Below are 15,200 nucleotides of genomic sequence, written 5' to 3'. Positions count from 1 at the left end.
CAATAGTGGCAGTAACATTTAATGTCAAGGATTATGGGAGGATATGGTACAGTTTTAACATCAGTAACAGGAGTGAGTGTTAGATACGCACCTTCAGCATTCAAGAGACCCATGTCTCTTTGCTCAGCTTTTTTGGTGGTTAGAGGAATTGCCCAGAGGACATGCCATAAATTTTACTTATTCTCAAATCAGCAGTAGTTGGAGGTTGTTATTTCCTACTAAGAATAGCAACTAGTTTAATATACTTGACTCATTTTTTCCCCCCATTGGCTTGTCTTGCTGAATTTCAGGAATTCTCTATATGTCCTAGATGCATATCACTTCTTCCCAGTGAATACTTTTTTCTTTTTGAACCCTATTGATGTACCTTTTCCCCCCATTTCTTTTTTTTTTAATATAATTTTTTATTTTTTATAAACATATATTTTTATCCCCAGGGGTACAGGTCTGTGAATCACCAGGTTTACATACTTCACAGCACTCACCAAAGCACAGATTTTGTTTTTAAGTAATCTCTACAACCCACCTGGGGCTCAGATGTACAACCCTGAGATCAAGGGTCACATGTTCTTCCAACTGAACCAGCCAGGCACCCCTACTGACAGTGTCTTTTTTTTTTTTTTTTGACAGTGCCTTTTAATTAATATTCAAATTTATCACTATTTTCTTCTGTACGTTGTAAGTTGTGCTTTTGTAATTAGAAAATCTATTCCTACCCTGAGAGAATAAAAGTAGCTTTTTTTTTTTTTTTTTTTTTTTTGTATACTATCATCTTTGGTCTTATCAGGCTCTGAGATAGGGATATATATATATATATATATATATATATATATATATATATATATATTTTTTTTTTTTTTTCTAGCAGGAAAGCCAGTTGTCCCAACAGTATTTATTTTATGTTTTCCCTCTGATCTGCAGTGCCACCACTATCTAAGAGTAAATGTTCTTAGGTACTTGAGTTTGTTTAAGAATCCCTATTCTCTTTTCTTCCTCTATTTTCTACTCCTACACCAGTGCACACTGTTGATTACTTTAACTTATAATCAGTATTGACATCTGATAGGGCAAATGCCCCAATCTGTTTTCCTTGTCCAAGTTGTCTTTGCTGTTCTTGGACTTGTATTCTCTAGTTTGTCTATACACACACACACACACACACACACACGCACGCACACTGCACACATCCTGCTTAAATTTTGATTAGATTTGCATTAAATCTGTGGATTAATTTAGAAACTATTTACCATTATTATGATACTCAGTTTTCTTCTGTATAAATATGGGTGCTACTTTTTGTAAACTTCCGTAAGATTTTGCAATTTTTACTATTTATTTTTGCTTTATTTCTAGTTACCTTTTATTTTTATTTCATTGTAAATGATACATTTTCTTTTGTTGCAATATTTAGTTGGTTATTGTTGGTTTATGGAATGTTTATAATTTGTTGTATCAGCTATCCTGTCTGAAGTTTTTATTATTTCTAGTAATATGATACAGAGTCTCTTTAATTTTCTATGTATTTGCAAATACGATTTACTTGCTTTGTTTCCAATTCTTAAGGTTTTTTTTTTTTCTTTCTTCTTTTGTTTTATTGCTTGGGCCTTGTATATTATACAACATTAAATAAGGGTGGTGGTAGCAGGCATTTTATGTTTTTCTTAAAAAATGAGACTGTGTCTAAGTTTTACCTTTAAGCTTAATGTTAGCTCAGTATTTTAAATAACATTTTCAATAAGTTAAAATAGTTCTATTCTACCTTGAAAGGCTGTTAAATTTTTCAAATGATTTTTCTTTCTATGTTCAGATAATAATATGATTTCTGTCCTTTATTGACATTTGTTATATAGCAAAGGACACTGATAGATTTTTATGATACTGGTCATAATTTGAAATCTCTTGATAAATCTAACTGAATCTACACGTTCTTCCATTGCACCATTTAGTAATATGGTACTTAGGATTTCTGCATTGATGTCCATTTTTAAGTTTGGCTTATAGTTTTTCTTGTATTTTACATCTTTTGTTCTCATGTAAGGATTTTACTGACATTTTAGTATAAATTACATAATTTTACATTAAAAAATTCTCTAAAATACTATAAGAAAGAAATTTTGTTCATTGAAAATTTGATAAAATCTCATCTGGATGCATCTTTGGGCCCATGTCTGTTACCTCCTCGGGATGAGATTTTAAATTATTGGTTTAAATTTTTAAGTGCTTGTTATACTATTCATGCTTTCTACATATTCTTAGGTAGATTCAGATGATTTACAATTCTCTGAAGAAGTTTCCATTTCATCAAATTTGTCTAATGGTACTTCTAAAAATGATAGTTGGGTCTGTGGCTGTGCCCTTTTTCCTTCTTAGTATTAAGTAAATTGGTTAGTGAAAGATGTTTGCGTATTTTTAAGTCTTTTGTCAAAGAACTAGTCTTTGATTTTGTTGATCTGTTGTTTTAAATTATTTTCTATAAGATGTATTTCTTTATGATGTCTTTCTACTTTTGGGGGGGTTGCCTCAATTTTACTTGGACTTTATGATTGACTATAAAACTCATTTTTGTCCATATTTTTCTGCTTTTGTTATAAATGTATTTAAAACTATACATTTCTGCTTTAAACACTGCTTTAGCTAACTTTCACGTTAGTTTTGATATATTGGGTTTTCATTGATACTTCATAATATGTACATACAAAATTAACTTATATTATAATAGTTCACAATTATTGTCTTTTTTAACACATCAGTGAATGACCAGTTTTACTTCCAAAGTATATGTTTACTATTTTTTTACTATATTTGTATTGTTGACATACTATAACTATATTGTATTGTTAACATACCATGTCACAAAATTTCTAAATCATAATATTGAGGGCTGCCATGATATAAGAAACAGTACTTTGAATGCTCAGTTTCAAGATCAGAGAAAAATATCTCCTTTGGCTTCTATATGAAATAGTCTGTGCAGTTAAAGTAATAGGGTAATGATCCTATAATAAAACAGCAATGGCTTTCCTATGGAGAATTCATATTATATTCTTCAATAAAGCTTGAAATGAATTTCTGTATACATCAACACATTGCTAATTTATTATTAAAAATTCAAGAAGTTAAAGTGAGACTTATGTAACACACCATTCTTTTTAAATTAATGGATTAATTTTTATATTTCTTTTCAGTGTAACAGCATTCATTGTTTTTGCACCACAACCAATACTCACTGCCATATGTGCCCTCCATAATACCCACAACCTGGTTCCCCCAACCTTCCACCCCCCGCCCCTTCAAAACCCTCAGATTGTTTTACAGAGTCCATAGTCTTTCATGGTTCACCTCCCCTTCCAATTTCCCTCAACTCCCTTCTCCTCTCCATCTCCTCTTGTCCTCCATGCTATTTGTTATACTCCACAAATAAGGGAAGCCATATGATGATTGACTCTCTCTGCTTGACTTATTTCACTCAGCATAATCTCTTCCAGTCCCGTCCATGTTGATACAAAAGTTGGGTATTCCTCTTTACTGATGGAGGCATAATATTCCATAGTGTATATGGACCACATCTTCCTTATCCACTCGTCCATTGAAGGGCATCTTGGTTCTTTCCACAGTTTAGTGACCATGGCCATTGCTGCTATGAACATTGGGGTACAGATGGCCCTTCTTTTCACTACATCTGTATCTTTGGGGTAAATACCCAGTAGTGCAATTGTAGGGTCATAGGGAAGCTCTATTCTTAATTTCTTGAGGAATCTCCACACTGTTTTCCAAAGTGGCTGCACCAACTTGCATTCCCACCAGCAGTGTAAGAAAGTTCCCCTTTCTCCACATCCTCTCCAACACATGTTGTTTCCTGTCTTGCTAATTTTGGCCATTTTAACTGGTGTAAGGTGGTATCTTAATGTGGTTTTAATTTGAATCTCCCTGATGGCTAGTGATGATGAGTATTTTTTCATGTGTCTGATAGCCATTTGTATGTCTTCATTGGAGGAGTGTCTGTTCATATCTTCTTCCCATTTTTTTTTATATGATTGTCTGTTTTGTGTGTGTTGAGTTTGAGGAGTTCTTTATAGATCCTGGATATCAACCTTTTGTTTTTACTGTCATTTACAAGTATCTTCTCCCATTCTGTGGGTTGCCTCTTTGTTTTGTTGACTGTTTCCTTTGCTGTGCAGAAGCTTTTTATCTTGATGAAGTCCCAAAAGTTCATCTTCGCTTTTGTTTCCTTTGCCTTTGGAGACATATCTTGAAAGAAGTTGCTGTGGCTGATATTGATGGATTCCTGTCTCATGTTGAGGTCTTTTATCCAAGCTGACACTGCAGGAAATATTAAGGGGGGTTCTATCAAAGAGGAAAAATCCTAAGAATAGCATTGAACAGAACTATAGAGACAATCTACAGAAAGACTTCAAACGTAACACGATGTCAGTAAAAACGTATCAATCAATAATCACTCTCAATGTGAATGGCCTAAATGTGCCCATAAAATGACACAGGGTTGCAGATTGGGTAAAACGACAGGACCCATCCATATGTTGTCTACAAGAGATCCATTTTGAACTAAAGATACACCCAGACTGAAAGTGAAGGGATGGAGAAGCATCTTTCATGCCATTGGGCCTCAAAAGAAGGCTGGGGTAGTGATTCTCATATCAGATAAATTAGATTTTAAACTAAAGACTGTAGTCAGAGATACAAAAGGACACTACATAATTCTTAAATGGACTATCCACCAAGATGATCTAACAATTGTAAATATCTATGCCCCCAATATGGGAGCAGCCAATTACATAAGACAACTGTTAATCAAGATAAAGAGTCATATTGATATGAATACATTAATAGTAGGAGATCTTAACATGCCTCTCTCAGAAATAGATCATCGAAGCAGAAAATCAATAAAGAAACAAGAGCATTGAATGAAACATTGGATCAGATGTACCTCATAGATATATACAGAACATTCCACCCTAAAACAACAGAACACTCATTTTTCTCAAGTGCACATGGAACCTTCTCAAGAATAGACCAATACTGGGTCACAAATCAGGACTCAACTGATACCAAAAGACTGAGATTATTCCCTGCATAACCTCAGATCACAGTGCTTTGAAACTGGAGCTCAATCACAAGGAAAAGTTTGGAAGGAACTCAAACACCTGGAAGCTAAAGACCAATGGTTTCACTTATTTTTGGAGCATAACCAATAGCATGGAGGACATGGGGAGTTAGAGAGAAGAGAGTTGGGGGAAATTGGAAGGGGGAGGTGAACCATGAGAGACTATGGACTCTGAAAAACAATCTGAGGGTTTTGAAGGGGCAGGGGGTGGTAGGTTGGGGTACCAGGTGATGGGTATTATAGAGGGCACAGATTGCATGGAGCACTGGGTGTGGTGCAAAAATAATGACTGTTATGCTGAAAATAAATAAAATATAAATTAAAAAAATAAAAAATAAATAAAATTAAAAAATAATAATCTGGGAGGAAAAAAAGATGATCACATCATTTTTATTCTTTATTTTGTTAATATGCTGTATCGCTTTGGTCCATGTGCACCTGTGAACCATCATTGCATTCCTGGAATAAATCCCACTTGATCATAGTAAAAAAAAGAAAAAAAAAAAAAAGAATGCTTGCATCAACCAGGAGATCAAAGAAGAACTTAAACAATTCATGGAAACCAATGAGAATGAAGACACTTAGGTCCCAACCTATGGGATACAGCAAAGGTGGTCCTAAGGGGGAAATACATAGCCATCCAAGCCTCCCTCAAAAAAATTGAAAAATCCAGAATACACCAACGTCTCTACACCTTAAAGAACTGGAGAATCAACAACAAATCAAACCAACTCCACACATAAGAAGGGAAATAATCAAGATTAGAGCATAGATCAATGAGGTTATAACCAGAGATACAGTAGTACATATCAATGAAACTAGAAGCTGGCTTTTTCAAAGAATAAGATCAATAAACCATTGGCCACACTAATCCAAAAGAAAAGAGAGAAAGCCCAAATTAATAAAATTATGAATAAAAAGGGAGAGATCACAACTAACACCAAGGAAGTAGAAACAATCATCAGAAGTTATTATCAACAGTTATATGCCAATAAGCTAAGCAACCTAGATGAAATGGATGAATTCCTGGAAAACTATAAACTCCCAAAATTAAACCAGGAAGAAATTGACAACCTGAATAGACCGATATCTAGTAACAAGATTGAAGCAGTGATCAAAAACCTCCCAAAAAACAAGAGCCCAGGACCTGATGGATTCCCTGGGGAATTCTACCAAACTTTCAAAGAAGAAATAGCACCTATTTTCCTGAAGCTGTTTCAAAAAATTGAAGCAGAAGGAAAACTTCCAGACTCTTTCTATGAAGCCAGCATTACCCTGATCCCCAAACCAGGCAAAGACCCTACCAAAAAGGAGAATTTCAGACCAATATCACTGATGAATATGGATGCTAAGATTCTCAACAAGATCCTAGCAAACAGGATCCAACAGCACATCAAAAAGATTATCCACCATGACCAGGTGGGATTCATCCCTGGGCTACAAGCATGGTTCAACATTCGCAAATCAATCAGTGTGATAGAACAAATTAATAAGAGAAGAGAAAAGAACCACATGGCCCTCTCAATTGATGCAGAAAAAGCATTTGACAAAATCCCGCATCCGTTCCTGATTAAAACACTTCAAAGTATAGGGATAGAGGGAACATTCCTGAACTGCATAAAATCTATGAAAGACCCACAGCAAATATCATCCTCAATGGGAAAAAGCTTGCAGCCTTCCCATTGAGATCAGGAACACTACAAGGATGCCCACTCTCACCATTCTTGTTCAACATAGTATTAGAAGTCCTAGCAACAGCAATCAGACAACAAAGAGAAATAAAATGTATCCAAATTGACAGTGAAGAAGTCAAACTCTCTCTCTTCGCAGATGACATGATTCTTTATATGGAAAACCCAAAAGATTCTACCCCCAAACTACTAGAACTTCTACAGCAATTCAGCAACGTGGCAGGATACAAAGTCAATGTGCAGAAATCAGTGGCTTTCTTATACACTAACAATGAAAATACAGAAAGGGAAATTAGAGAATCGATTCCATTTACTATAGCACCAAGAACCATAAGATACCTGGGAATAAACCTAACCAAAGAGGTAAAGGATCTGTACTCGAGGAACTGCAGAACACTCATGAAGGAAATTGAAGAAGACACAAAAAGATGGAAGACCATTCCATGCTCTTGGATAGGAAGAATAAGCATTGTTAAAATGTCTATACTGCCTAGAGCAATCTATACTTTTAAGGCCATTCCGATCAAAATTCCACCAGTATTCTTCTAAGAGCTGGAGCAAATAATCCAGAAATTTGTATGGAATCAGAAGAGACCCCGAATAGCTAAGGAAATGTTGAAAAACAAAAATAAAACTGGGGGCATCACGTTACCTGATTTCAAGCTTTACTACAAAGCTGTGGTCACCAAGACAGCATGGTATTGGCATAAAACAGACACATAGACCAGTAGAACAGAGTAGAGAGCCCAGATATGGACCCACACTGTTCCTCATCTAAGAAGTAGACCCCGAAAGACAGAAGAATGATCTTCTGTGATACCCAATGCATAGGTTCTGGAAATTGTGCATATTTAGGATTTACCTGAAGAATAATACAGAAGTAGGAACAAAGGGACTGCTCAAAAATTAACCTTCTGAGGATGATCCTAGAAGAAGGATCATGTTTGCTGTGTTATTTATTTAAAGCAGGGAGAAAAGTGATTAAAACAGGAGATAAAGATGAGATGACTGTACAATAGGAAAAATAGACAAACATTCCCCTTGTGTAGTTTGGGTTTTCTCATTAAGACACAACCTTTCTCTGTGTAGTAGCCCTTTGCATTTGATCAATTCTTTCCTTCTCTTTTTTCAGGAAAAAATAAGAAGGGAAATGACTCTGATTTGGAAGACATGATTTCCCGGGAGACTTCACCTTCATCAAGTGAGAAAAAGACATCTAAATCAGTGACTCGTAAGGTAAAACTAGAAGAGGGATGTCTGCTAAATGATTGTGGCTACTATCTAATCACAGAGTAAGCTCTCTAAGGCATAGTGGTGTATTTTGCTCTCCTTAGCACAGTAATTTTCATTCTCTGCCACTCTGATGTTGAAGATGACCAAAATAGTAATTTGAAGGAGTAAAACTCTTTGCAACTCTAAAGAAAGCTTTTGATACTCTTCTGGAAATTTTACTTATTTTGGCATGGATTTCATTTTGTGCTACTAATAGAGTTACAAAATGAATTTCATATAAAATATGAAGCACCCTTAGATGTATTGATTGATGGAATTCTTAAAAGTTAGAGACAGCATGGTGCTGTGTATCCAAACTGTGGAAAGGTAGAGGATTGGGAAAAATCTGGGACAAACACTCTCACCTTTACACATGTCTTCTTCCTTGTGGAGATAACGCCAGGATCAGAGCACAAAAAGAGAATGCATTTTCATCATGTCAGTGGTTTGCATTTTTTTCTCTTATCTACTGGAGCTTTGGGACTGCCATCGTGTTGCTGTCCTCAGACTCACATTCTATAAGTTCCAGCATTATTAGAGATCAAAGTAAGTACCAAGAACAGACACTGCTTCACCTGCTCCCCAGTTTGGCTGCCCTCTCCACCTAGGACTCACAGTCATGCTGCTTTGAAAAACAGCACTGTGGTTTGGTTGTTCTCTCATAGAGGAATCTATGCATTCTTCTGTGACAGGTAAAATGGCTGCATCGAGGCCACCTACTATCATCACATCTCTGGCTGGCGGTCTCTAGTTCTTAATGCTCTGCTGGGTTCTCAGACCCACTTTGATACTTTTCTCTGATCAGAATGATTTTGTACCTGAAGGAGAGATAATTCCAAAGTGAGCACTTTCATAGAACGTCCTGAGTAGATCCTTTTTATAACCATATTTGACTCCCTTCTAGAACTAAATACATTTCATCGTTTGTTTTCCCCTTAATTTTATGGCTTGACCTATCAAGGATGAATTTTGATATGCTTTAAACTTTCCTTTCGGAAAAGAGTATCTTAGAGAACATCTCTGGATGGTTTTTAGAGTAACATGTTGGGAAAACCAGCTGATTTTACCAGAATTTGCTTTTCTTAACATTTCATGAATTAATTTTATGTTATAGCCCCTTGATGCCCTTTCAGTTATGATGCTATCCCTAGAATTATCTAGATTCAGACTTATAGATTATTAGATTTGGAAGATAGGTCAAGACATTTTTATTCCAACACTCATTTTAGAGGTGAAGAAACTAAGTCTCAGAGAGCTGAAGTGATTTGTCTGTGATACAGCTTTTCAATCACATCAGAGACTAGAAACCAAGCTCCTATCTCCTCGTATTACTGCTTTCACTTTGTCCTCATATGTCCTTGGTATATGCAGTGCAGGAAAGCTAACTTACATTCTTTAGAAAAAGTTATCTGGCCCTTTCTTTAATTTGACATTAATTTGATTCGGTGAGCAATCTCCGAAAAAGACCTGACATCTTGGTAATTTGGTATATTTCTCCTTGTGCCTTCTTAGCGTTGTTAGCCAAATCACATTTCACTCAATCAAAGACCTATTAGAGTCCTAAGTGAGACTTTAATTTGAATTGCAGACATCTAAAACAGCTTGCTTCTTGGATAAATGTAATCAAGTTGATTTTGAAGTGTGACTTGAAATATGTCTCAGGTTTAAATTATGGTAGGAATTCTTGCCCAGGTAACATCACTTTTTCTTCATGGGTGAGTTTGAAGAAAATAGCTTTTTAAACATGTCTTGTTGGAGATGAGAGGGATTGTAATAGTACTATTGTAATAGTACTATTCTCTTTCTTTTCCTCCATCCCATTTCATTCACAATCTTCACATTCCTTTTTGATTCTCCTGAAATTAATGTTTAGGGATTTGTTTTACCAATTATTGTTGATAAACTAGTTTTTAGGACTAGGCCAACTCTGTAGAACTCATTCTATTTATTGCTTATTTCTGTAGTTTAATGAGAAGAAGGCTTTGGAGGACATTTTCCCTTGATTTTTTTTTTTTAAGATTTAGGGTTTTTTTTTTAAGATTTTGCTTATTTATTTGTCAGAGAGAGGGAGAGAGGGAGAGAGAGAGAGAGAGAGAGAGAGCACAAGCAGGGGGAGTGGAAGGCAGAGGGAGAAGCAGCTTCTGGCTAAGCAACGAGCCCAATGCAGGACTTGATCTCAGGACCCTGTGATCATGACCTGAGCTGAAGGCAGACACCTAACCATCTGAGCCACCCAGATGTCCCTTCCCTTGATGTTTTAAATTAAAAGAGTTAAAATACACAGAACAACACTAACAGAAGAGAACTAATGTAGTATAGTAATATCAGACAAAAAGGCTTAAAAGCATAAAGGTATTAGGCTTTAGAGGTCACTATATAATACTAAAAGGTTTACTTCATAAGGAATAACGTGGAGGACATTAGGAGAAGGAAAGGAAAAACGAATCAGGGGAAATTGGAGGGGGAGATGAAGCATGAGAGACTGTGGAGTAACAAACTGAGGGTCTTGGAAGGGGGCAGGGTGAGGGGATGGGTGAGCCTGGTGGTGGGTATTATGGAGGACACGTATTAGACAGAGCACTGAGTGTGGTGTATAAACAATGAATCTTGGAACACTGAAAAAGATTAAAAAAAAACAAAGCTTTAGTTCACAGGGAAGATATAAAATTCTAAACTTATAAGCATTAGAATATATAAATCAGTATTGGACATAATTACAGGAAGGAATTAATAAATTCACTATGATAGTGGACCATTTAAAAAGATATCTTTTATTAAAAGAATAGACAATAGTTGAGAGTATAGAAATTATAAAAAAATTAGCCAGATAGATAGAACAGACATATCTCTAGAACTTGCATCCAAAAGTTAGAGAATATACATTCTTTTCAAGCTTACATGGACCATTTATAAAAATTTACCATATACCAAATTAAAATATATCTCAACCAGTTTCAAATAATCTTTTTTTTAAAAGACTTTATTTATTTATTTGACAGAGAGAGAGAGAGTTCACAAGTAGGCAGAGAGGCAGGCAGAGGGATGGGGGAAGCAGGCTCCCAACTGAGCAGAGAGCCCAATGAGGGGCTTGACCCCAGAACCCTGAGATCATGACCTGGGCTGAAGGCAGAGGCATAACCCACTGAGCCACCCAGGCACCCTTCAAATAATCTTTATAATACTGACTGTGGCCTCTGACATAAGTTGGAAGTCAACCACAAATAGATAAAACATACATTTGGAAATTAAAGACATATTCAAAACTCATGGGTCAAAGAAGAGGTCATAGTGGAAATTTAAAATATTTAAAGTAGAACAAATATAAAATTATGTAATATAAAATATGTGGTTTTGTGATTATACAGTAGTTGGTAGGTGTATTAGGCTTTAGAGGTCACTATATAATACTAAAAGGTTTACTTCATAAGGAATATCGTGGAGGACATTAGGAGAAGGAAAGGAAAAATGAATCAGGGGAAATTGGAGGGGGAGATGAAGCATGAGAGACTGTGGAGAAACAAACTGAGGGTTTTGGAAGGGGGCAGGGTGAGGGGATGGGTGAGCATGGTGGTGGGTATTATAGAGGACACGTATTAGATGGAGATATCAAATTATCTACCAGATATCAAATTATCTACTGTAATAGATTACACCACATTTACAATGGTACCTGCAATAAAGTATGTAGGAGTCAAAATTCCACTGGTATTTTTCAAAGAGCTGGAGCAAATAATCCTAAAATTTGTATGGAATCAGAAGAAACCCCGAATTGCTAAAAGAAAAAGAAAAAGAAAACTGGGGGCATCACGTTACCTGATTTCAAGCTTTACTACAAAGCCGTGATCACCAAGACAGCATGGTACTGGCATAAAAACAGACACACAGACTAGTGGAACAGAGTAGAGAGCCCAGATATGGACCCTCAACTCCATGGTCAAATAATCTTCGACAAAGCAGGAAAAAATATACAGTGGAAAAAAGACAGTCTCTTCAATAAATGGTGCTGGGAAAATTAGACAGCTATATGTAGAAGAATGAAACTCAACCATTCTCTTACACTGTACACAAAAATAAACTCGAAATGGATAAAAGACCTCAGTGTGAGACAGGAATCCATCAGAATCCTTGATGAGAACATAGGAAGTAACCTCTTTGATATCAGCCACAGCAACTTCTTTCAAGATATGTCTCCAAAGGCAAAGGAAACAAAAGCGAAAATGAACATTAGGGACTTCATCAAGATCAAAAGCTTCTGCACAGCAAAGGAAACAGTCAACAAAACAAAGAGGCAACCCACGGAATGGGAGAAGATACTTGTAAATGACAGTACAGACAAAAGGTTGATATCCAGGATCTAAAAAGAAAAACTCAAACTCAACACATGCAAAACAGATAATCATGTCAAAAAATGGGCAGAAGACATAAACAGACACTTCTTCAATGAAGACATACAAATGGCTATCAGACACATGAAAAAACATTTATCATCATTAGCCATCAGGGAGATTCAAATTAAAACCACATTGAGATACCACCTTATACCAGGTTAGAATGGTCAAAATTAGCAAGACAGGAAACAACATGTGTTGGAGAGGATGTGGAGAAAGGGGAACCCTCTTATGCTGTTGATGGGAATGCAAGTTGGTGCAGCCACTTTAGAAAACAGTGTGGAGATTCCTTAAGAAATTAAGAATAGAGCTTCCCTATGACCCTGCAATTGCACTACTGGGTATTTACCCCAAAGATACAGATGTAGTGAAAAGAAGGGCCATCTGTACCCCAATGTTCATAGCAGCAATGGCCACGGTCGCCAAACTGTGGAAAGAACCAAGATGCCCTTCAATGGACAAATGGATAAGAAAGATGTGGTCCATGTATACACTATGGAGTATTATTCCTTCATTAGAAGGGAGGAATACCCAACTTTTGTAGCAACATGGACAGGACTGGAAGAGATTATGCTGAGTGAAATAAGTCAAGCAGAGAGAGTCAATTATCATATGGTTTCACTTATTTGTGGAGCATAACAAATACCATGGAGGACATGGGGAGATGGAGAGGAGAAAGCAGTTGAGGGAAATTGGAAGGGGAGATGAACCATGAGAGACTATGGATTCTGAAAAACAATCTGAGGGTTTTGAAGGGGCGGAGAGTGGGAGGTTGGGGGAGCCAGGTTGTGGGTATTATGGAGGGCACGTATGGCATCGAGTATTGCTTGTGGTGCAAAAACAAAGAATACTGTTACGTTGAAAAGAAATTAATAAAAAAAATAGTACGTAGGAGTCAATCTAAGGATAGGTATGATTTACTTTTTTTGAGAATATTTAAAAATATTTTATTGTTATAGATATATCATTAATGGATATTAAGTCTTAATAAATGAAGAACATAGTTATCCCTAATTTATTTATTTACCTTTTTAGAGATTTATTTATTTTAGAGAGAGAACAGGAAGAGGGGCAGGGTGGGGAGTGAATCTCCTACAGACTCCCCACTGAGTGTGGAGCCTGATGTGAGACTTAGTCCCATAACTCTGAAATCATGACCTGAGTCAAAATCAAGAGCCGGATGTCCAACCAACTGAGCCACTAGTTATCCCTAATTTAAACTACAAAATGAGTGTAACTTAATTTAAATAAATTTTTCAGTTTGTGTGTGTGTGTGTGAGAGAGAGAGAGAGAGTGAGTGAGAGAGACAGAGATTTGATCAGCTGATTGCAAAACTTGGGAAAACAGGAGGTCAAAAGTAGGCAAGCCAGTATTAGGAAAGAAAGAAAGCAAGAGTATATATGTGGTGGAGGGACCATGGCAGTGCAGGTTGCCCAGGCTTATAAAGCTATATAGGAATTAAAGAAATGTGGTAATACAATAGGAGGTGGCAAATAAGACTGATGAAACTGCATAGAAATTTCAGAAAAAAGACTTACACGCATGTGGGAACATTTTATATGACAGATGACATTGTAGATTTCTACAGTGACCTGCTCAGTTAGTGGTGTGGTACAACTGGTTATCCAGTAGGACAAATAAAATGCTTTACTACCTGTGAGTGAAGATGAACATAATCTTCTCTTCTTCCCTTTGAGGAAATGATCTTGGGTTAGCCTTCCAGGACCCTGTTTCTCTGAAAACCTGATAAAGGTGCTATCACCTGTGTTACCAGGCCCATTGCTTACAGTGAAAATGGCCCAGGACTGCGAGGATTATGACCAGAACAATGATGTCTTGTTGAGGGTACAAATGGGGTGAATGTGGGAATCCCCTTGCTGTGAGCCTGAGGTTAGGTTCATGAATTATTATAAGAGGTACTGGTTCCTGTGTAGCTTGAGGTTTCTAAGCTGGGAGACTTAGGTATACACCCATGTGGTGTCATTGCATCACACCTGAGCTTACACTAGAATGCTGTTAGGACTCCTGATGAGGGTACACTTAAGGCTGTGATGCTGACATGTTGTGGCTCTTCACCTGTATCCTTCTGCAAAGCTCATCTGGTACTGGGTGTGGCCTACTGGATCTGTGAATGTCCATCTGACTACAAGATGGTTACATGGTGGTTGAGCAGAGTGGGCAGGGTACACTCTGCACTGAAATTGGTTCTAGGTGAATTGAATCCCCCAATATTAAAAACAAATGTTAAAAAATTTTGTAAAAATATTTTGACGGATGCCTGGGTGGCTCAGTGGGTGGGGCCTCTGCCTTCAGCTCGGGTGGGGATCCCAGGACCTAGGATCGAGCCCCACATCAGGCTCTCTGCTCAGCAGGGAGCCTGCTTCCTCCTCTCTCTCTCTGCCTGCCTCTCTGTCTACTTGTGATCTCTCTCTGTCAAATAAACAGATGAAATCTTTAAAAAGATATTTTGAGAGATGGCATTTTTTCTTGCTGGCATAGGGAAGGACTTTTAAATTATTATTATTATTATTTAAATTTTATTCATTCATTTGACAGAGAGATCACAAGTAGGTAGAGAGGCAGGCAAAGAGAGAGGGGGAAGCAGGCTCCCCGCTGAGCAAAAAGCCCGATGCAGGGCTCGATCCCAGAACACTGAGATCATGACCTGAGCTGAAGGCAGTGGCTTAACCCACTGAGCCACCCAGGCGCCCCTAAATTATTTTTATT

The 15,200-nt window shown here is 36.9% G+C and overlaps 1 protein-coding gene across 11 annotated transcripts in view; it reads left to right on the top strand.

Annotated features, from left to right (window-relative positions):
* PTPN20 (protein tyrosine phosphatase non-receptor type 20) overlaps window positions 1–15,200 on the top strand; it is a 149,148-nt gene that overhangs the window by 36,260 nt on the left and 97,688 nt on the right. For 9 of the 11 annotated variants that reach the window (XM_082718419.1, XM_082718424.1, XM_082718425.1 and 6 more), the window contains one exon: window positions 7,946–8,049. In XM_082718419.1, coding sequence (XP_082574545.1) covers window positions 7,946–8,049 — 104 coding nt within the window. Of the gene's footprint in view, window positions 1–7,945; window positions 8,050–15,200 lie in introns of those variants that run through there. The other 2 variants (XM_082718415.1, XM_082718416.1) reach the window with 2 other exon arrangements.

Source organism: Mustela nivalis (assembly GCF_964662115.1).
Source record: "Mustela nivalis genome assembly, chromosome: 2".
NCBI lineage: Eukaryota > Metazoa > Chordata > Mammalia > Carnivora > Mustelidae > Mustela > Mustela nivalis.
The sequence above is the reverse complement of the archived record's forward strand: the minus strand, read 5'-3'. Positions and strand labels throughout refer to the sequence as shown.